The 21,186-nt window shown below is 33.0% G+C and overlaps 4 protein-coding genes and 1 non-coding gene across 9 annotated transcripts; 3 read left to right on the top strand and 2 right to left on the bottom strand.

Annotated features, from left to right (window-relative positions):
* Nucleotides 1-1,556: 1,556 nt before the first annotated feature.
* Nucleotides 1,557-1,646, top strand: Trnay-gua (transfer RNA tyrosine (anticodon GUA)). Its single transcript is given in 2 exon segments — nt 1,557-1,593; nt 1,611-1,646. It is a non-coding gene; the product is annotated as a tRNA-Tyr (tRNA).
* Nucleotides 1,647-10,745: 9,099 nt separating this feature from the next.
* LOC130647449 (uncharacterized) lies at nt 10,746-13,872 on the bottom strand. Of its 3 annotated transcripts, XM_057453310.1 has the most exons (5): nt 13,777-13,872; nt 13,386-13,692; nt 12,423-12,507; nt 11,764-12,177; nt 10,746-11,477 (listed from the first exon to the last, which is right to left on the bottom strand). In XM_057453310.1, coding segments are annotated over exons 1-5 (828 nt in total). In that variant the 5' UTR covers nt 13,797-13,872; the 3' UTR covers nt 10,746-11,475. The 3 variants fall into 3 exon arrangements, with proteins under 3 accessions (XP_057309293.1, XP_057309292.1, XP_057309294.1); XM_057453309.1 differs by having other exon boundaries at nt 10,746-12,177; XM_057453311.1 differs by having other exon boundaries at nt 10,746-12,096.
* A 476-nt stretch (nt 13,873-14,348) lies between these two features.
* On the top strand, nt 14,349-15,466 carry LOC130647451 (uncharacterized). Of its 2 annotated transcripts, XM_057453315.1 has the most exons (7): nt 14,349-14,486; nt 14,568-14,658; nt 14,732-14,817; nt 14,906-14,999; nt 15,077-15,155; nt 15,231-15,362; nt 15,427-15,466. In XM_057453315.1, the coding sequence occupies exons 1-5, from the start codon at nt 14,359-14,361 to the stop codon at nt 15,098-15,100; spliced, it is 423 nt and encodes a 140-aa protein (XP_057309298.1). In that variant the 5' UTR covers nt 14,349-14,358; the 3' UTR covers nt 15,101-15,155; nt 15,231-15,362; nt 15,427-15,466. The 2 variants fall into 2 exon arrangements, with proteins under 2 accessions (XP_057309298.1, XP_057309297.1); XM_057453314.1 differs by having other exon boundaries at nt 15,231-15,466.
* On the top strand, nt 15,176-16,345 carry LOC130648166 (uncharacterized). Its single transcript, XM_057454203.1, has 6 exons — nt 15,176-15,362; nt 15,427-15,513; nt 15,614-15,679; nt 15,759-15,804; nt 15,884-16,035; nt 16,111-16,345. Exons 1-6 carry the CDS (start codon nt 15,176-15,178, stop codon nt 16,317-16,319), a joined length of 747 nt encoding a protein of 248 aa, XP_057310186.1. The 3' UTR covers nt 16,320-16,345.
* A 597-nt stretch (nt 16,346-16,942) lies between these two features.
* Nucleotides 16,943-18,246, bottom strand: LOC130647450 (uncharacterized). Of its 2 annotated transcripts, XM_057453313.1 has the most exons (4): nt 17,944-18,246; nt 17,609-17,871; nt 17,335-17,455; nt 16,943-17,155 (listed from the first exon to the last, which is right to left on the bottom strand). In XM_057453313.1, the coding sequence occupies exons 1-3, from the start codon at nt 18,236-18,238 to the stop codon at nt 17,336-17,338; spliced, it is 678 nt and encodes a 225-aa protein (XP_057309296.1). In that variant the 5' UTR covers nt 18,239-18,246; the 3' UTR covers nt 16,943-17,155; nt 17,335. The 2 variants fall into 2 exon arrangements, with proteins under 2 accessions (XP_057309296.1, XP_057309295.1); XM_057453312.1 differs by lacking the exon at nt 16,943-17,155 and having other exon boundaries at nt 17,370-17,871.
* Nucleotides 18,247-21,186: the final 2,940 nt, after the last annotated feature.

The following is a 21,186-nucleotide window of genomic DNA, read 5'->3' as shown; positions in this document are numbered from 1 at the left end:
CGTTTCCAGGTTATTTGGCCTCAAATTTTAAGTGCACTGTAATGGCTTCATTAATTTAATATAGGAGGTAAAAGTAGTGTTATTGACGTCGCGCCGTAACGTCATAAAATTTAACATTTAAGACATAATTTTTTCGGCGACTTCAAAGAAAATTTCGGCAATATTAAAGGAAATGAGGATATCCGCTATGACCGTCACATACACTTCGTATTATTATAAGAGATATATGCGTGCTGGCGCAGCACTAGCCACTATTAGATTGCGAAAAAATAAGCCCTGGGAAATTATATTTACAACATGCATTTGTTTTCAAAGCGTATAAACAGCAAACACTTTGCAGCATAGATTATCTAATAGGTTTCTATAATTAAATGCACTTTTCTGTTTCCGGGGTTTTTTTGTTTGCTTAAAAAAAATCTAGAAAAGTCGGAGAACCAGAACCAAAAATTCCGAATACGCGCCTAGTAAGAAACCTTGAAAACATTTTTATGCGAAGCAAAGGTTAACTAAAAGGTTAACTATGTGTACTCTTATAGACATTCTGGTTTTTTGTCTGCATTGCAGTGCCTTCAAATTTTATAAATCGAACCAAAGCATAACGTAACGGACAACTTTGTTTTTCAGGAGCTTTTTTCTTGTTGCAAAAACAACGTCATTGTTACAAAAACAACGTCATTGTTGCAAGAACAACGTCATTGTTGCAAAAACAACGTCATTGTTGCAAAAACAACGTCATTAATGCGAAAACAACGTCATTGTTGCAAAAACAACGTCATTGATGCAAAAACAACGTCATTGTTGCAAAAACAACGTCATTGTTGCGAAAACAACGTCATTAATGCGAAAACAACGTCATTGTTGCAAAAACAACGTCATTGATGCAAAAACAACGTCATTGTTGCAAAAACAACGTCATTGTTGCAAAAACAACGTCATTGTTGCAAAAACAACGTCATTGTTTTCACAGTTTGAATATTTTATTCTGCGAGTGAAATAATGAAGACACTGAATAAACATACAAAAAGGATGTGTTTAACTGTTACAACAACGAACATAAAGTTCCCCTCCTAACAACTGAAGCTGCAGTTCAAACATTTTTCAAGGACTATTCTTTTCCAAAACAATGGCCAATTTTAGCAACAACCATTTCTCTTTTGTAGTAAAGTATTTAATTTCTTTGTTTATGTTTTTTAACAACTTTTACTTTGTCTGTGTTTCAACTTTTTGTGTTTGGATCTTTCGACGTGCTTATTTGCACCTCAGAATTAAAACAAGTCCTGGTTGAACCTTTTTTTTCTTTTTATCAAAAATATCAGAGATATTAAATAAGGTGAGGTTAAACAGGAGGATTCGAAATATTTCGATGCCGAGGCTGCAGAATTGCTAGCTAACCGCTAACTGAATCATTTTCTTCAAATCATTAATTAGTAACCAGGGCGACTTTTTACACCGATATTACCTCCTTGCTAATTAGTTATTAGGACATGTGCTTAGGAAAATAATTGTCTAGCAAATCGTTATTTTATATACTTCCATCATTTCACAATGCAGTGTATCCACCGATAGCTCTGTTGGTAGAGCGGAGGACTGTAGTGGAGGCAGGGACAGATATCCTTAGGTCGCTGGTTCAAATCCGGCTCGGTGGAGACAAAACTTTTATCTATTAACACTTTTTTTGACTAAATCTTTATTTTAACTATTGTTAAGGTTTTTATGATAGAATTTGAAGAGCATTAACATCTTCAGTCTCTACTCTGCTCTTTCTAAAAGATTTTGGCATCTTTTTTTTTCGATTTTATAATGATAAATGGTATTTATCGTCAGATGTCGTAAATAAAAATCAAATTAATCCAACTAAGGATTGGTTTGTATTGACAAAGCAAACTGATCACTTCAAGTAAGGGAAATAAACAAGGGAAGAAATAAAAATTAATCTAATAAAAATCAAGAGATATTTTCATTTTAAGGTCCTAAATAATACACCATTCACTCCTAACAAGACTAGTTTAAATTAAACTGGCTATACTTAAACTGATTTTAATTAAAACTCAGTTTCTACATGTACCATTCACACCTAAAGTTTAAAACTTAGTATGGCGATTGACTAGACAGAAAAATTTTTATTTTTTTTTATTCTTTATAGGGAACTAAACGTTAACTAATATAAAACTTGAGAATACCCTTAGGAAATCGTCTGCCAGATAAGCGCGATAAAAAAAAGAAAAAAGATTTTTTAGTCCTTTTTCTAGATCTATTGAAAAATTGCTTTTAACATTTCTTTTTCGAGTTTTTATAGGAACAAAATAATTTACTTTATAATTTTTTTATTTTCATTGGCACTTTAGTTTGCCAATCTTCTGTCGGACGGACAAAACCAATATTCGGCAAGATTACAAACATTTTAAGTGGTATGAAGTCTTTCAGTTAACGAGATTCCATAAAAACATAATTATCCGTCCGACAGATATTTAATATTTTTGTTAAAAAATTATTACAATTCTTCAAATAATTGCATTTTTTGCTTTATAAAATGTTTTCTTGTTATTTATGCAAGCTTTTGGAAAATGCTAATGTGTATTTTGCAATTAATGCAAAACATAGTAAAAAAGAATAGTCAAAAAGGTTGTCCATCCAACAGAAAGAAGTTAAAAATTAGAAGAAGTGAAGAAAAACAAAAAAACATTATACAGTAAATCCAAATCAGCAAAATGTTTGTTGCTAAAAAATTTTAGAAACCGTATGTACAAATATGTACGCAACCGGCTAACACGGCTTTTATGGAAAGTTTGAACATAGAAAAGAGCTTGTATATAGCAAAAAAAGTTTTTGCGTTCGCCGATTGTAATTAATGATATCTTTTTTTTTGGTGGGAGGGGGTCGTTTACCCCCCTTTCTGCCAAAGAGATAATATATACTTATTATAACTTATAAAAGTATTTTTTATGAAACTATTTTTACATAGTGGGCAACAAAGCCATTCGTCTGCCATATTACTGACTTCGTAATTGGCAAGACAGTGACCACGCGTATTATCATCGACTTTATATCTGGATAGCCACAAACTTGATGTTCTTCTGAGATCGGTAATACGCCATGTATCGTGTTTTGATAACGGTACATTCTTCTTGCTTATCTCTCTTCCAAGATTTGTGTACTTAAAGTGTTTTGAAACTTCTGAAAAACATGTAATTTGATATTATTAAAGTAACGATGGCAGCGTGGACAAATTCTTCTAGATTTCTTACCGAAACCTTTCCCGATTTAAGAGCAGGAAAGACTAAATGCCACTCAAGAACAATTGCTTGATCGCCAACATCATAAACACAAATCTGCATCGAAACCATCTCGTCACTCCAGACAATGACTTTCATTATTAGTAAAAATTTTTCTTCCATAATCCTAATGCTTTTAGTAACACAGGAGAATGATTCTAGAGTGATTGCTTGTTTTAAACTTCGATTAAAAATTGTTTGATGCTTTTCGCGCTTTTCCTTCATCTGTTGACACAGTCAGAACGCTGTTTCGTCACGTAGCCCTTTGAACCTTTTTCTCAACTCGAGCCCACTTGCTGTAAGTGATTTGTGTTCCATTGGTCTCCTCATCGGAATCGTTACTTTTTATTTGAGGAACTTTTGTCAGTAATTTGCAACAACTTTTTCGGTATGAAAAAATCTTCCCAATACCCAAGCATGCAATCATTATCTGCGGAATCACAACAGGTCTGTTTAAAAATAATTTGCGGATTGGTTAGATTCTTTTCATTTTTGAGTTTTTTGTAATTTTGTCGCTTAACCGCTTTTAACATATTGAGAATATTCTCACTAACGATAAATGTGCTGGACAGACAGTTCTTACAGTTCAACTCCCTCGCTATTCGAGCTCGATCAAAACTTGAACATCAGGGCGTTTCTAAATGTTTAAAAGAACTAAGGGTTTACTCAGATTCTCAGCTTTTCAAATCTATTCTCAATCAAAACTTCTACAATCTTATTATCCGCAACACAGTAATAATTCAAAAAATAATTTGTCGGAGAAAAAAAGTATACCATTATGCGGTTCATTATCATCTTATCTGTCGATGATTATAAGGAAATAAGGAAATAATTTTAAGTATGATGCATGTTGTAATAAAACACTAAACAAGATTAAAAATCTGTCAGACGGAAAATTTGGTGCAAAACAATATCAAGGATCCAAGGAGACATTAGTTTATGAAAATCCTCTTTGTAAAATAATAATGGCTTTTTGCATAATGTTTGTAAATAAAAACTTGTTTAGAACGGATACAGTACACGGACAAAATTCCGTACGACAGAAATTGTAAGCATAATCTTTAGGTTTTTGATTCAGTATTAGAAAAATGGCGGATGCGTTCTTATTCACAAGGTTTGTTCTGGATTTAATGATGTCTATAGATTCATTATTGCTAGAATTTTACTTTCCGTTTAATAATTTTATTTTTACCGAACATGACGACTTGATTCAAAACATGCACACATATACCGTGATTATTTTTTAAAAAAGCACTGAAGAAGAGGTTTTTATCAGAAGTTGATACGACAAATCATATAACACTTTGACTCTTTCCCCAAAATAGAACTGACGCAAACCTATATACTTCTTGGGGTATTTTTAAGTCCAGAATTTTCGCTAAATTACGACAAATAACGACAAACTCAAACCCGTAATTTATACATTTTTGTGAGCATATCGCTCTTTACGCCTATTGTTTTGAGGATTCGTCAGCTAAATATACGTACTCGAACAATTTTTCGGAATTCCACAATCACATTGGCGATACACGTTAACAAGGCAAAAACAGTTTTTTCAAAGGCCTACTAAAACCAATCGTTTTGGTAGAATTTAGGTGGTTTCGGCTTACGATGGCTTTCCTTTTCGCAAGTTATTCGTTCATGAACTTGATCAAAAGTCGAGACAAAGCTTAGTTACATAGTAAAATAGTATTTTTTTTCTGAAAGAAACTTTCATGTATCTATGAAAACAGTCGCTATTTTTATTCTTGCCAATGTTCTGATAAGAACGCACCAAATGGAACGCATTGGCAAAAATATGTGTCTCCTCGCTTCAACTTTTTGCACTGAATTTAAACCATGGCATTTACTAAGTAGCCAAACTTAACTTTATAAAAGTGCTGGAAAATTGAAACTTTTCTAACTAGGACTGGTAAAAACGGTAAAAAAATTTAAAATTTCGCTTACTGTTTTCTGTTCCTGATCCTAAAATAGAAAAGGTGTTGTACCTTAACAACAGCTAGTTAGCTACAGACAAGTAACTAGCTTGCTATCTTCTAGCAGCTTTGTTACTGAAAAAACTACCAGAAAAAGAGCATACAGACAAAATGTACCTCAAATAAAAGCTCTTATAAAGACAGATTTTCAGACATTCTACTTGTAACAACTTTCGGCTTGTCGCGTTGATAAATCAGGTAAAGGTATAAGAACGAGGTTGGTATAGTCAGTTTACCAAATAGAAAAAAATGTGTGATCACGTGACCATCATAAACTGGCCACAAATAAATAATGCAAACGTAACTATAATTTCCTAATTTCGAATGCATATCATAAAGTTCACCTTTTTAAAGGAGAGGCGAACTGCGCACGGCACGGCTGCGGAATAAAAGTTCATAATGACTGCGTTGATTTCAAAGACCAGACCGGCTGGCATAGTTAGCTTTATAAATAAATAATAAATAAATCAATTTACATGTTCCAGCCATCATAACAAGAAACTTCCTAAAGAAAAGACGAAGATTTTTTTATATTGAAAATATTCGTAGGGTTATAACAATTTGATGTTTTTCACATAAAAACGGTCATTTTTCCAAACTTTGCAGAACGGCATTAAACTAGACCCAAAATATAAGCAGTGTGTTAAAAATACCTGTTTTGTTTACATCTTTTGGTATAAGTAAGCTTGCACATTAGCTTCCCAAGTGCTGCAAAGATGATCGATCAAGTGGGACTTGAACCCACAACCTCTCCCTTACCGGGAGATAGCTCTACCGACTGTGCTATCGATCCGATGCTATCTCTGTAGCACATGTAGTAGATGAGGCGAGGGTACTACCTCCTTGCGACATACCACGAGGGCGGGGCGTATGTCCTCCTTGCGACATACCTTTCTACTAACACATACCAACGAGATATCATCGAATGATGCACAGCCGGAGCTCAAGTACCAACCGACCAATTAAATTTGTTTACACCTCTGTAAGTACTGATTTTTTTTAAAAATCCAGTATTTTTACACATTGGCCAAACGGGTGGCTAGATTAAAAAAACAATGGAACATATTTCTCCTTATTGTGATGCTCACGGGACACTATGCACAAAATAATGTTAGAAAAAAGTTTAAGATCAAAATAGCAAAAAATGTTGAACAACATGTGAAGAACATTTTTATTATTTTATTAATATTATTGATATTTTACTTTGTTAGTGCAGATAAAAAAAGTAAAGATTTGTGAAAAAAAATTGTTGTTGAATGTTTTCGGTCTGTGTATTTATTCAAACTTGGCGCCTTCTTATCATAACAAACTTCCTCCTTCTAAGCTCGTAGTATTTTGTGGAAAAGGGACTCAAAACATGAAAAAAATATTGTTGTTGGTCATAACAGATATTTCTTAAGTTCAGAGAAGTTCAAACAAAGGTTGTAAGATGCTTTTATTATTATAGCACGTGAAATATTCATGGTTATCTTAAGTGAAAGATCTTATTTTTGATGTTTACTGGTAAGTACATCCAAAACCTACTTATTTTCATCCCGTACAACTATGAAGATTTTGTAAGATGATTGTTAGGAAGATATACAGATACTTTGTTATGAAATATAGTTATTTATTTGTTATTATAGTAGTTACCCTAGTAGATTTTAGGATTTAGAATTCTTTTTTGTTCGCCTCTCCTTCAAACAAAGACAGAACTTTTATCAATGTTTGCGTCATTAGTGAGAAACATATCGGGTTATATATTTGTAAAAATAAGTCTAGCATACACGTGTTTTTGGCAAAACAAACGGTCACAGTGTTGCATTTCAGAAATCTTTATTTTTTGTGACCACAAAGGGAGACATTTTTTGGAAGAGATAAAAGACTAGAACAAGAAGCCCGATGGCTTGAAGATTTCCGCCATCAGCAGAGATAATAAGCATGGCATTAAAATATGTTACATAGTGTGAGATTATTCTGAGAGAACAAAGCGCGATCAAAGTAAGCCCAGCGTAAATATCTTTTGTTCTGAGGACGAAACAAAGCATATAAGAACATAAGTATTAAAATCTAAGAACATGTTAAGATTATTCTAAGGCTTTGTGAAGCTTGAATACAATTTTTTTTAATAAATATATTAAAAAATATAAAAAGTCCAAGTGCTACACTCTGTAGAAATTATCATCAAATTACGGTAACACCGTAAATTACAGAATAATCACCCCTCCTGCTGAGTAAGCACTACTACTTAATTAACTGCCCTGCCAATTAAGCGACCCCTGTAATGGAGGAAATTAAATAAGCTTCCACTCCATGTGCTTTTTCATCATTTACGGTAAATTAAGAACATCTCAAGAATATTTATAGGCTGCATTTCAAACGTTAAAAACATTGAAAGGGCTTTCTTCCATATTCATGTTCTTATAAATAAAAAATGTCTATATATAAATAAAATAAAAAATTACATATAGTATTCTTTAAAAAATAAAAGCTTTAACTTAATGTCTTTGAAATTAATCTAGAAAATTTTGGACATTTTATGATATATACAAATTCTTTTATGTAACATTGAACTTTTGAATGTTTCAGAATTTAGGCGTTATTCTTACTCTCTCGCTCAAAATGCCAACGGTGGATGTTTTGATAAAGGCTGATCTGAAAAAGAAAAAACATTCAAAAAATGAGGGAAAATAGTACAATTGGATACTTTTCCATACAAAACATATTTACCCCTAATTTTTACCCCCCCATCTAATTTATAAACCACCAGGAAAGATAACGTATATACATGACAGATATATACATGATTTTATTCACAGTGTTCACAACATATTTCACATGTAAGAAAGACTAATACAAAAATTATTATTAGTTGTGAAAATATTTGATTTTTTTGGTTATACTTCTTCAAAAATTTGTACAGCATCGGTAAACCACAATTTCAGTGAAATATCACCAGAAAGACGAAAAACATTCTTTCTTGCGAGTTTAAAGATGCTTTAATTTTATTAGGGTCAGGTTTTTTATAGTAACTTCTAAATTTTAGCAGATTTTCCGCTTTTTCACCCTCAAGTGTTCTTTAATTGTATTATATAGCAATTGTAGACTCGTAATTTTGTTCTTATAGTCTATGAAAGTATTTAAACATTAGCCTTTCTAATTCAATTTATTTTTCGTCAGCAAAAAATTCAACATGAGCTACCATTTGCCTGCTCTAAGTTAGCAAACTCTGTTTCATGTGGGCAATTTATATTTTGTTTGTGATTGTATGCTCCCATACACAAATCGTAGTTACATTTAGAGAGAAATTTATAATAAAATGAGAATAAAACTTATATATGTAAATTAAGTCACACCCAACTGCAATAAAACCCATGGCAAGTACATGCACCTGGGTATTCGCCTTGGCCAATTGCAGTGTCGACGATGTCGTGAATTAGAAAGGCTAAACGTATATATATATATCTGGACTGGATTTTCAGCTTACAAAAAAACATGCATGTCCTGGTTATAATATAGATGTAAAAAACGATTAAAACATAGTATATAAGTGATCAATAAACAAATCTTTGATATAAAGTTTGAAATAAAATAGTCTATGGCTTATCGCCTGCATATTTTAGCCTGTCAATTTGCGTTTGGGGTCTGGAAATATAAACACCATTGTGTCGTAATGAAACATGTCTAACTAGGTAGCTACTATATGATGGGGTTAACTGTAGCTGGGGACAAGTGATTTTACAAAATTCAAGTATAATTTTATCCAATCGAAAAAAAATATTTTGTATCTATAATGCGTCTGGTTGGTTGGGGAATGAAATGGATAATTAAAACCCATGTGAAACTAAAGAAGAAAGGGGTAGCTACCTACGTCCAGTTGGCTAACTATTAACACAACTAAAAACTTTGCTTTTCTGGTAGCTAGCTAGCTTTCCCTATTCTAGCTATAGCTTAGCTAGCTTCTTGGTGAATAGACAAAGACATGTGCAGGTCAGCTAAAAAACACCAGCTAGCTAATCAAAATACAATAATTCTTACCTTATATCAAGTATACTATAATATAAACTACTCTGGAGTTCCCACCAGCAAGCCAACCTTAAAAGAAATTCCCCACAGGCACAGCAAAAGGACAAGATTCGTACGACAAGAATTCAAAATGCTTTTGGTCATACCTCAAAGCTTTGGCCAAGGAATGTAGAATACTAGAAGATCGTAAAGATCATATTATTTAAAGTCTGTACTCTTATTAGCTGTAAAAGAAACGAAGTTTTCCTATTGGCTTCTCAGGTAATAACAATGACAGGGTCCGAGCAAATATTTTAGCCTAAAGCCTAAATATCACAACCCCGTGCATCCAGCCTAGCTGTATCCCTCAAGGCGATTTTAAAGATTCCGCCTCGCGTAGCGGTCGGCGGAAATCAAAAAGCTGTATTTGGTGGGTTACCAAACATCATCAAACAATCATCTATCAAGTGGATTTTTCTTATCACCAACATTGTTAAGATTCTTAATAACAATCTTCCAAAAACTGACTATAATGGTTAGATTTTTAACAAACATGTTGGTAAGTATTGTGAAATCGACTAATATTTTCACCCACTTGACAGTAAATTATTTAAACTCTGAAACGTATAAAAATTTCATGACTTGCTCCCTGAGAAAGTTATATACCATACCTTAGAAGAAGAAACAGGCTACCATTTTAATTTATTTTATTTAGTTTATAATTTCAGTGGAGGATGTTTACATGTACCCAGTTTTTTTTCAGAAAGACTTAAACAGCCAAGCTGGACATTAAGCAAATATTTAATAAATGCTTTATACAAGCGTATAAGATTAGAGACGTTTAAAACGTTATTTGACGTCATGTTTGCGAAACATGGATTCAAGGCCGACGGAATGGTATTAAAAGTAGAGGGTTGAGTAATCAAACTAAAAAAATGTTTGTGACCAGAATGCTATGTAAGTTCTAAAGCCTTTTTTGTCAGTAGTGTTTTCGAATCTAACCAACCTATTCTTAATACCGATAAGGAAACCGTTTCGTGGGCCCTTAATTGCCAAGCGATATGCGTCCTTCTGGTTAAGATCGTAAATAAACCGTTCACGATTTTTAGCAACATGTATAACAAAACAATGCACCGACCCAGCACGTGACTATCGACTAAGAATGTTACCAAGGTTAAAAACCTTTTTCAAAGATTTTAGAAAAACTAATTTGAGTGAGAAAAGAAACCACCCAGCGATGAGTTTATTTTTACACATAAATTCTAAAAAAATATAGGATTCTGTTTTATTTAGTCAACTTTCGTCCTGCAGACTTTAAAAGAAAATAACTCCGACGGCCAGCTTTACGTGACACAGGGTATAAAAGAAAACAGTATTCAGGGTGGTTAAATCAAAAGTCAGTATCATTCCTTCTGCCGTCTTATAAAAGAGACAATTCCGGCCTTGTTATTGAAAAACATTTAATATGCAAAAAAATAAGAAGATTATGTGAAAACGACAAAACAAATCAATATTTAATAAACACATTTATTCAATAAAAGTTCTACAAAACTTTTCGTAACAACATTTACATCATCAGGAGAGTCTTACATCCGTAACAGTTTACCCCTGTGTGGCTGTACAATTACCATCGTTGAATTTGTACTGTATTTCTTTTCAAAACTAACCTTATTACATTATTATTTTAAAAACACATTAATTCAATAAAAGTTCTAAAAAAATTTTCGTTTTCGTAACAACTGTTACATCCCCAGGTAACTCTCATAATTGCAAAAGTTGTTACAGAATTAACTTTCAATAAGTGCAATATGGTTAGAGATAAACGTAACACAAAGTGGAAAAGGAAGAATTTTAATCAATTCATTGTTTCCATCCTGGTTTGTAAAAAGTCGATTACTTTCTTTTTGATCTGGATGTGGTAGTTATCTCTTCAACTAATAAAAAACCCAAAAATGTCGAAACTTAGCCTAGCCTAGCTTTAAGTAAACAGCAGGAACACATGTCAGACCTACTTAGTTCAAACAAAAGTGGTAAAAAAAACATTGCAAAACATCACAGAACACTACATCTACTTAATAATTTTGAACCTATGTTTGATGGTGCACACATAAGTAACTACTTTTTTAACATGAATATTCAGCATCATAAAGCAATACAGCGTCGAATTTGTGTGATAGACTCTTCTTCTGTCGATATATAAACTGTGCTTGTAAAAACGTTAATGGTTATTCGATTGTTTTGATTTCTAAAGCAATGAAGTTTAAACCGAACATTCTTGGATAACAAGAAAATCTTTAGAAAGTAATCCTGGTTTTTACAAACCCAATCAAAACAGGTATGAGTTAATAAATACAACATACACTGTTTTATCTATCTTTCTCGGGAAATATTACCCTAAGTTAGCATATCGACCTAGCAAGTTTGGCCTATACTTTTGACCTCGGGTAATTTTTCTCGGTATATATAGACAAAACTTGTATTAACATTTATCATTAGCAAGTTAGTCTATTTAACGAAAACTTCCAACTCACAAAAGTTTAGATATTCCGTTCCTCTTAATATAATGAATAAGTAGCGCCCTTTCAAATTTCCAATTTCACAGCTGTAATCTTTTATCGCCAACATTGATTGATCTTGATTTAATAAACAAATCTGATTTGAGACGGGATCTTCGCCATTGTCGCCAATATGAAAATCAAGATTTTTCAGTCTTATAAAAAGAAAATTATGATCCACTCTGTTGTACAATCTGATAAAGTCGAACAGTATTGTCTCTTGAAGATCCAAAAGAAACCAAGGATTGGAAGTATAAGCCGTCGCAAAACAAGAAAATGGCTCTCCAGGCCAGCTATAACTTCCATCAACTGCATGAGAAAGAGCATACACAGCGTCGAAAACAGATGATGCGGACGTAGATTTACTTCTGGCCACATTCCTAAGCACCACTTGAAAAATAGTAGTCCTTGTTAGTACGTACTTTAGTCCAAAAGTATGATGTATATAGAACATCGTTGTTTTATTTAGATATAACACTTAACACACTGAAGGGAAATCTAGAAATATTTACTAGGATTGCTCCGCTTTATGGATAACGAAGGTTTGTGAGAAGTCAGGAGAGAGTATCTTAATGATAAAAAAAATTTAAAAGTATTGTAAGTTTAGATTTACTAGGTGGAAAATATCACCTTACCACATTCGTAGCCAAGAGAGTTGCAAGCATCAATACATTTTTCTGTTATCTGACAGGGTTGCAAAGTTCGGCATACTGCACCTCTCTAAAATAAAAAAAATATAGAAATTGACGCTAGTCATTTTACAAAGACTTGTTTGACGGCAGATCTTTATGATAATACGGCGAGTGTGTCTGTCTGTCTGTCTGCCTGTAACAGGCAAAGTGGATGTGTTCATTTTCCTTTGATGTAGCCGACATTTTCAGATTCAAATATTGAAACTTTTCAACGTAATCACATAATAAAATGTAAATAATTGAGATGTATTATTTCTGACTTTATTATTATTGTTAGTGTTGGTGTTGTTGTAGTCGGTGTTCTGACTGTTAATGTTGAAACTTTCTATCAAATAGATTTTACACCTTGCAAGCTGTTGCTTTTGGTATTTTGTTTCTTGTGAGTATTTCATGCGATTTGACATTTGAACTTTTGTGTAAGACTTTTTTGTAAACGGTATTTTTTGCCTTTTCAATTTAATTTTTTGGTAAATGAGATCAGCAAAAAGTATTTCTATATACTGAAATATTTGCTGATGTCATCAAAATATAAATGACAGATCTTTTCTATTGTTCTTCTGCCTAAGTGGATTTTTCCACGGGTCTTATCGACTGTTATAGAATAATGCAGATTGCGAGTTTTAAAGATTCAAATTACTGTGTCGTTTGGTATTTGTTACGCGGATTCAACGAGACATACAGTCACGGAAATACGGCTAATATATTATTTTACTACCAAATGAATCCAAGACTCTCAGCTTTACTGAACGATATACACAACATGGACCAATGTATGTCTGTTACATTTGAAAGGCGATTATTGCAGGTTACAATTTAAAGAAATAAGCGCTATACTGAAAGTTACTGTCAATATTTGTCCTTTTCAGATAGTAACATAAAATTTCAAGTTAAATGATGTTAACTTACATATCGTCCAACGGTATAGTCTGTTGAACGAAAAGTCCACCCTGGTTTGACTTCAAAAGCAGCAACATTTGATGACAGTAGCTCACAAGTGGAGTGGTTTGAATAATTTACAAACAAACATAAGTTGGTGGCCACGCAATGTCTTAGGCAATCATTCTCAGAAATGTCTACTATGGTTTGATCGACCTTGCCAGGGAAGTAAGTGTCCATCTTCTTCACAGAGAAATTTCCATGGTATCGACAAGACAGCCTTGTGATGTAAGTAGCGCCAGATTGAAAGAAAAGGATAAGAAGGGAAATACCAATCCTTAAATAAAAATGTAACAGTTACAAGTAACACGTTAGTCAGAAAAATAAAGTCCTTTAAGAAAAGTTTTTTTAAAAAAAATACTTTAGGAATTGAATTTTCATTTTTACTTGACCAGGCTCAACTCATATCTTCAAAACATTTCATTAAAATTATTAATGTCTACCCTTAGATTTAAATTGTCATAAGTTATTTATTAGTTACTATATTACGGAAGCCCATTAGTGCCATTGCTCTTGCCTATTCATAACTTCAAAAATGTTTATAGACATGAAACAAAATTTAGTTGCCTATTCATAACTTCAAAAATGTGTATAGACATGAAACAAAATTTAGTTGCCTATTCATAACTTCAAAAATGTGTATAGACATGAAACAAAATTTAGTTGCCTATTCATAACTTCAAAAATGTGGATAGACATGAAACAAAATTTAGTTGCCTATTCATAACTTCAAAAATGTGGATAGACATGAAACAAAATTTAGTTGCCTATTCATAATTTCAAAAAAGTGGATAAGCTAGTAAGAATTCGTCGTCTATTCTTTATTTTTAACAGAAATAACAGTACGCATGCGCATGTCTGCTCCCAACGAGAGTTCAAAATGGCAACGATAATAGAAACACTTAAGTCAAGAAATTTGATTTAGGTACTTATTTTACGTAGTATGTCGCTGAATTACCCCTTATTTCTTTATTGTGTAGGGAGAGTTATAGTGGAGAAATTGTTCAACAAAGGTTACAGCTACAAAGAAATAATATCTGTGTTATATGGAGTTCACATTATAAAAATTAGGTGCATTACTTTTCTTTTAAACTTCTACCCCATTCCAATTTTTACACGATGTAGTTCATTAATTTCAATTATCTCTCTTAGCTTGCGCCAACTAAAAAGAGATCTTGCAATTCTCGTATTATTTAGGCGGAAAAACACTTGTCCACATCAGTTGTTATATAATGTTATCAAAGTATGGCCACCTTTTATTTTGAATGTACTTTTGCACATTGGATAGATTCATCGTCATTATTTTTTTCCTAAAGGTTGAAATCGGTGAAAGTTGGTCAGCTTTGGGTTACAGAAGTCTCCATCAGAAGTTGAAAGCAGTGTATAATATCCAAACTAGCAGGTAAAGTCTTCACATATTTCATGTGAATAGTATGCTACAACACACGTACTAATACTGATAAACTGATTATTATTTTTTCATTACCAAGGGAGAAGATAAGGCAATTGCAACATTTGATTGATCCGTGTGGTGTCGCTTTGAGAAGGGCTAGGCGTTTACAAAGAAGAAAATACGTTTGCAAGGTAAAAATTCGAATTCGTCTCCAAATTTCCCATTTTTGGTATGTGGAGAATACTGGAATTCGAACCGTTTTTACTAGGTCCAAATCAAGTGTGGCATTTAGATGGGTACGACAAGTTAAAACCGTACGGTTTTTGCATTCATGGCTGCATAGACGGGTAAGTAAAATTAGAGAAAAATGAAACGTCAAAAACCTGGGAAATTATCGATTTATTTCTGTTCGTTTATACCAGGTATTCGCGAAAATTGTTATGGCTGGAGACCTCGTCTACGAACAATTGCCCAAAAGCTGGAGACCTCGTCTACGAACAATTGCCCAAAAGCTGTCGCGCACTATTTCTTGAATTATGTGAAAACGATTGGAGGTATTAATTATGAACGGTTTTCCGATCCCAATCTTTTTGTTGATGTTTTTTCTGTTCGTTTTAGGAACATCGAGGTTAATTAGATCAGATCACGGAACGGAAAATTTAAATATTGCAGCAATCCAAGTATTCTTCCGTCAAAACGAAAACAGTTTCCGATTTGGAAAGTCAACCACTAATCAGGTAAGAGGACTATTGATTAAGCTTACCTTCTACCTATTTTTTAATAAAATGACTAGATATCGTTCTAGAGAATCGAAGCATTCTGGTCCCAGTTAAAGCGCCAAAACACAATCTGGTGGATAAATTATTTCAAGGTCCGTCAAACTACTCACATTCTGATTCTTATTAAATGAATAAAGACGGAAATGACAAAAAATCTTAACTTATATTTAGGACATGGAGATAGATGGACCTTGGACAACAGCGACATAATTCACAAGTATGTTGTTTTGAAGGGATTAAAAAAAGTTCTTTTTACGAAAAGTTCAATATTTTAAATGGTATAACATGTTTTTAAGGGAATGCTTAAAATTTTGTTTCCATGGATTAATTCAGAAAGAGCTTTACGATATGAGAGAAGTGCACAACACTCACCGGATACGTCCCTACCCGAATCAAGAATGCCCTAGTGGACGACCCGATATAATATATGCAGTTCCTGAAACCTACGGTAATGACAATAAATTTCTCTCGAAATCGTGTATTGAAAAACTTTTTATAAAACAAATTTTATATTTCCTTGTAGGTACTTCCGAATATAAAATCAATATCAACCAAGCATATCTTACACTAGCGAAGCCATATACGACTGAAAAGAATCCTCTAGGGTGTAATACAGAATTCGAGAAAGTTGCCCTTCAATTGATGATTAACAAAAGCCTAACATTTCCGAATAACGCCGATGAAGCTAAAAAACTTTTTGTAAAACTTATAGAAGCCATTGATAAAATATAGCACACAAAAAATATATTTCTATAGAATTTCTATCTTTTTTAGTTCAACAGGTTTTGTCCATAGACGCGTTGAAATATAAAGAGAAACATAACTTCTTTCTCTCATCAACATAAATACAAACTACTGGTTGTTTCGGAGTGAAATAAAATATTCAACTAAAGCAACATATAACGCTTTACACAAATTTGTGAACAATAAATCGCAAGAATGTCATCTCTATAAGTCAAATCCGTAAGTCATTTTTACAGCATCAATAAACGCTTCTTTCATTGAATCAACAGTATTGTAATGTACTGGCAGTGTTAACGATAACGAACACGTTGATACGGACGGCTTGCATCTACAATGCGTCGACTTCCCTGCGCACCAATGCTTGAATAATATATTCAACTTGGAAGGCAACCCGAGGGGAGGAATGGACTTCACGCCACAAAGAAACTTTAGAATATCGCACAGTTGTAAACCATCACTTCCACCTGTAGAAACAAAACAACTAAATATAACACTGTTTATTTTTTTATATTCGTACGAGAGACTGATATTGTTTTTTGTTTTTAGTAATCAAACAATCGAAAAAATTACCCTCGTAGAATAGCAATTCCATAAATTCCATGAAGCATTGAAACGTGTCAATTTCTAACACTTTTTTGGATGAACCGTGTTCACTGTATACTGGTACTGCAAATTTTTCGAATTCTTGTTAGTACAAAAAACATACTCAAATAAGTCAGGCTGGGATCGCACAGTGTGGAGAATTCCATAGAGTCTTAAAACCTTCGGTAACCTGATCAAGAACAAGCATCACGGGTTGCATTTTTTCTTTCAGCATAATCGACCTTAAAAATACATTAACATTTTAACCCTACCATGTAATATCTGAATGAAACACATACATATAAGTCCCTTAGGTTGGACTCTTCTGCCTTATTTCATGAAATGAATTCAGTGCATTTATCAAAGCAGTTTGAAAACCCAATTTCCAGAAAGAAGGTATTTGGTGCATTTGTTGACTTACCTTAATATGGCATTTTTGCTCTTTGAGGTATTCCCTTATAGCCGATTTCACATAATACATCCATTCCATCATCAGAAGAAAGCATTGCTTGTAAAGCCTTTTCATCAGTTATTTTCTCCAACTACAAGTAAACCGTTAAAATGAATACATTACAGATATAGCTATGGCAATGTAAACTCTTGCTATAAAAAAAAGTTAAATAAAAAAATATCCTCTCTTTTTCATCTTCTTTTTCTACAATGACAGATAATAACTTATCTTCACTATAATATACCTTGTAATAAACTTCTCCAATTTTATTATCCTTCGTCATTTTAAGTCCACTACCAAATATGCTTTTAGTTCCATGTATGAAATATTTGTAAACCCATTTTGCGAAGTAGTTTGGAGCAGGACCAGTCATTGCAATTGAAGATACCATTAATTCGCCATACAATTTAAATGTTTCATTGGCTATATCTCCGTAACAGTTGATACGAGGAATGTAACCATCATCACTCTCTACAAACAGTTGTTGCTTTCCCTCTTCCATGGCATCTAAAATATTTTAAACAGTTTATCTAAATAATTTCTAAAACTCAAAAAATGAACTATAAAAGCAAGACCTACCAGAGAAAAATTCTCTTCTCAAACCTCCCTGATCTACACCTGACTCACCATAGAAAGTAACAACAATCATTGAACCTAAATGTTCTCTAATCCATGGACGGCTAAATCTTTTACAAAAATCAGCAAACATATGATTACGTCGTACTTTTAAAGAAATTCCATTTGTGTTTACATTTAGGTTGACTAAAGCCTCTTTCAATCTTATTTCAATCTCACAAGGATCCATCAATACATTGGATGTTGCAGGACAATATGTTTCTTCGTATAAAGTTTTTTCTTCATTTTTCTGCCTCATTCATGGTGGTTTTTATTATGTTTTCATCTATTAGATCAATATAAGTATTATCCGCACAGGCAGCTGTGTGTGCCTCAATTTCTTTTAAGCTTTGTTGTTTTCCACACACTGGACAACAAATTTTGCTACTGTGTGCAACTGTGTCGTCATCTGATTTAAAAACTGCATGAATTTCCCATTTCATGCTAACTACTTTGTTGTCAGCAACAGTTACAAGTTCTTCTGGTTTGATATATGTTGTAGGACTGAAAGATAAGACAAAATTTCTGCTACTCTGGGTTATTGAGCAAATCCATATGTACACCTGCTAAAATTTTGAACAAGATATAAATAATCTTTGTACTCTTTCTCTTTCAATATGGTTAACAGTCAAAAGTATGCAATCTTCCTCCAAGGTTGGCTCCTCTGCTACCAGACCTTCTAGCCTCAGTTTATTCCCTTGGCCTAAGGCTACTTCATTCTCTTTGTCACTCTTTAGCTTTTCTTTTTCCTTATCTTTAGCCAAAAATTGAGCAAATTTTTCATCTTGGTCAATTACAAGTTGTCTTCTTTCTAAGGATTTCAAAGCTGAGGCTTTTTGATTTTCTTTTTTAAAATTTTCAGCCACCAAGAGAGCATATTCTCTGTCTTGTTCTATTATTATTTGCTTTCTTTCTTTTGCATCACTGTTTCCACTCTTTTGCTGTTCGTCAGAAGAAATATTTTCCACATCATATCCTACCAAACTTGTTGATTCTTTTCTTCTTACTTTGTTATTTATCTCAAAATCATCTCCAGAGCTATCACTGTGAATCCCTTCCATTAAAGCAAGTCAAAGTGATTTAGTTTGCAAGTAGAATTTTATCGTTTTCAATGAATTTTTGTCAATACATGTCTGTAACGATATGGAAAGATGCTCAATATTTTCATTCAAGGTTCCAATTAAGGTAACTCTCATCAATGATATGCTCCCATGCTCTTTGCTTTCACCGTTAGGGAAAGAAGACTGACCTTAAATGCTCTAATACCTGTGATAACAATGTGTCACAAGTAAATTTGTTTCTTCTTAGTCCACCTCCCTGACCAATTCTTACTGTGCTGTATTTGTTTTTGTATCCCTTTTTTTCAAAGTTTTGCCAACTGAACTCAATGGGTATGGTACTACTTTTACATTTACTTTCAACACGCCGTTTACTACTTCCCTGCCGAATTGATGATACAATACTCTTTAACTGATCCTTTTTTAATTCATATAAAAATTTTTGCATTAAAAGTCGAGAATCAGCCAGTCCAACACCCATTTCTTTGAGGTCTTGTGAATTCAGCAAATGCATACTATCACCACAAACCTAAATGTGCCATAACGGTTTTAAGAAAGCCTCTTTCAACCAATGAAAACCAGAAAGAAATAAAAACAGTCGCTATAAACGAAATCACAAAAGCTTCAAAACTCACTCGACTTTTTTTAATATTGTCCAAAACATCTGTATCATAACCTCTGTCTTTTACAAATAAAACTATCTAAAAAATAATGACCCACTTTAACTAGTGATAAATACAGCGAGTAAATAGGTTCTAGCTACCTAAAAAGGCTAAAACCATCATTAGCTAGATCTCCTCGCTCTACCAAAATCCATAACCTACTTTCACTTTGCCCAACAGTTGTTAGCCACAAAGAACCTTAAAAAGTTAATTTAACAAACGAAATTAAGCTATAGAACATAATATATAATGTGAAGAATTAAGATATATACCCCTTCATTTGTCACAGTAGTAGCAGTTGTCCCCGACAGTGTGTTTGCGGCGGCCATATTTATTTTCTTGTTCTGTCTGGATTCCTCCACCGTTATTTTATAAAACCTCTGCGAACGAGTTCACTTTCAAAATTATGAATAGCCAAAAACGCGAAAAAAGTCTATTCACTTTTTTTGAAAATATGGCTAGCCAACGAAAAAATATAATTTGCTTATTCAGTTTTTTAAAAAGCCATGTAAATAAATTTTCTCGTCTATTCACTTTTTTGAAAATATGGCTAGCCAACGAAAAAATATAATTTGCTTATTCAGTTTTTTAAAAAGCCATGTAAATAAATTTTCTCGTCTATTCACTTTTTTGAAAATATGGCTAGCCAACGAAAAAATTTAATTATGTACGAACCACAAGCTTATGTTCTGAATGTCCCGTTGAAGTGGCATTTCCCCAGAGTTGACTCATCGATATCCATCACATAGCATCAATGTTTTTAGATAATTTCAAACTAAATATTAAAATTTGAATTTCTGAAGCTGTGTTAGCTATTATAGGCAGACAGTGTTTCCCGTGTTTCTATTTAAAATAAATATCCAGTGAACTTACTTTTTCCCCGAGGAGTACGCCTTTGTAAATGTTCTACTGATCGTGCGACAGGTGTTTTTTATGACCAATCTACTGCATTAAAAGTTGTACTTTTTCTGTTCGTGTGTTACACCTGGCTTGTGACTTGTGTGTATATGTCTAAAGTTTAACCAACGTCTATATAACGCTGATTTTTCTCTGTGGGTGTATTTTCTTCAATCTTTTTTTGAATAAGAATATATAGCTAGCTAGCCTCAGCATGTTGCGGACTCCCCATTAAATTTATATCAATAAAATGACTTTAACATTATTTTTGAGTTTCTTGTTTGGCAATACTATGCTAGTTCATATCTACGATAAATCACTTCGTACAGAACATGCTTACATATATTTCAATATTCCACTCGGTCCATATAATCAGGCTCTTAGGCTCATGTAGCAGACTGGAGTACTTTTTTTTATTTCTAAAATAATTCATGGGGTTTGCTTTGGTATTTCTTTTCATACGTTTAGCTATTGAAACTATTACACATATCGGATTTTTGTCAGCTTAAGGCTATTTTTGGTTTTTGATTAAGTGGTGGACATAAATTATTCATGCTATTGTAGGACATGATAACTTTATAGTTTACGTG

Source organism: Hydractinia symbiolongicarpus, chromosome 6, assembly GCF_029227915.1.
Source record: "Hydractinia symbiolongicarpus strain clone_291-10 chromosome 6, HSymV2.1, whole genome shotgun sequence".
Lineage (NCBI taxonomy): Eukaryota > Metazoa > Cnidaria > Hydrozoa > Anthoathecata > Hydractiniidae > Hydractinia > Hydractinia symbiolongicarpus.
The sequence above is the reverse complement of the archived record's forward strand: the minus strand, read 5'-3'. Positions and strand labels throughout refer to the sequence as shown.

Bases quoted from the DNA above. Each gene is read 5' to 3' on its own strand.
- LOC130647449 (XM_057453309.1), bottom strand. From the start codon at position 13,796: ATGAAAATTCAATTCCTAAA. The intron at 13,693-13,776 runs GTATTTTTTTTA...TTTTTATTTAAG, and splicing joins ATGAAAATTCAATTCCTAAA to GATTGGTATTTCCCTTCTTA. The intron at 12,178-12,422 runs GTAAGGTGATAT...CTATTTTTCAAG, and splicing joins CTCTCTTGGCTACGAATGTG to TGGTGCTTAGGAATGTGGCC.
- LOC130647451 (XM_057453315.1), top strand. From the start codon at position 14,359: ATGTCGCTGAATTACCCCTTATTTCTTTATTGTGTAGGGAGAGTTATA. The intron at 14,487-14,567 runs GTGCATTACTTT...TATCTCTCTTAG, and splicing joins GTTCACATTATAAAAATTAG to CTTGCGCCAACTAAAAAGAG. The intron at 14,818-14,905 runs GTAAAGTCTTCA...TTCATTACCAAG, and splicing joins TATAATATCCAAACTAGCAG to GGAGAAGATAAGGCAATTGC.
- LOC130648166 (XM_057454203.1), top strand. From the start codon at position 15,176: ATGAAACGTCAAAAACCTGGGAAATTATCGATTTATTTCTGTTCGTTT. The intron at 15,514-15,613 runs GTTTCCGATTTG...ATATCGTTCTAG, and splicing joins CTTCCGTCAAAACGAAAACA to AGAATCGAAGCATTCTGGTC. The intron at 16,036-16,110 runs GTAATGACAATA...ATTTCCTTGTAG, and splicing joins TGCAGTTCCTGAAACCTACG to GTACTTCCGAATATAAAATC.
- LOC130647450 (XM_057453312.1), bottom strand. From the start codon at position 18,238: ATGAGGCAGAAAAATGAAGAAAAAACTTTATACGAAGAAACATATTGT. The intron at 17,872-17,943 runs GTAGGTCTTGCT...AAAATATTTTAG, and splicing joins GAGAAGAGAATTTTTCTCTG to ATGCCATGGAAGAGGGAAAG.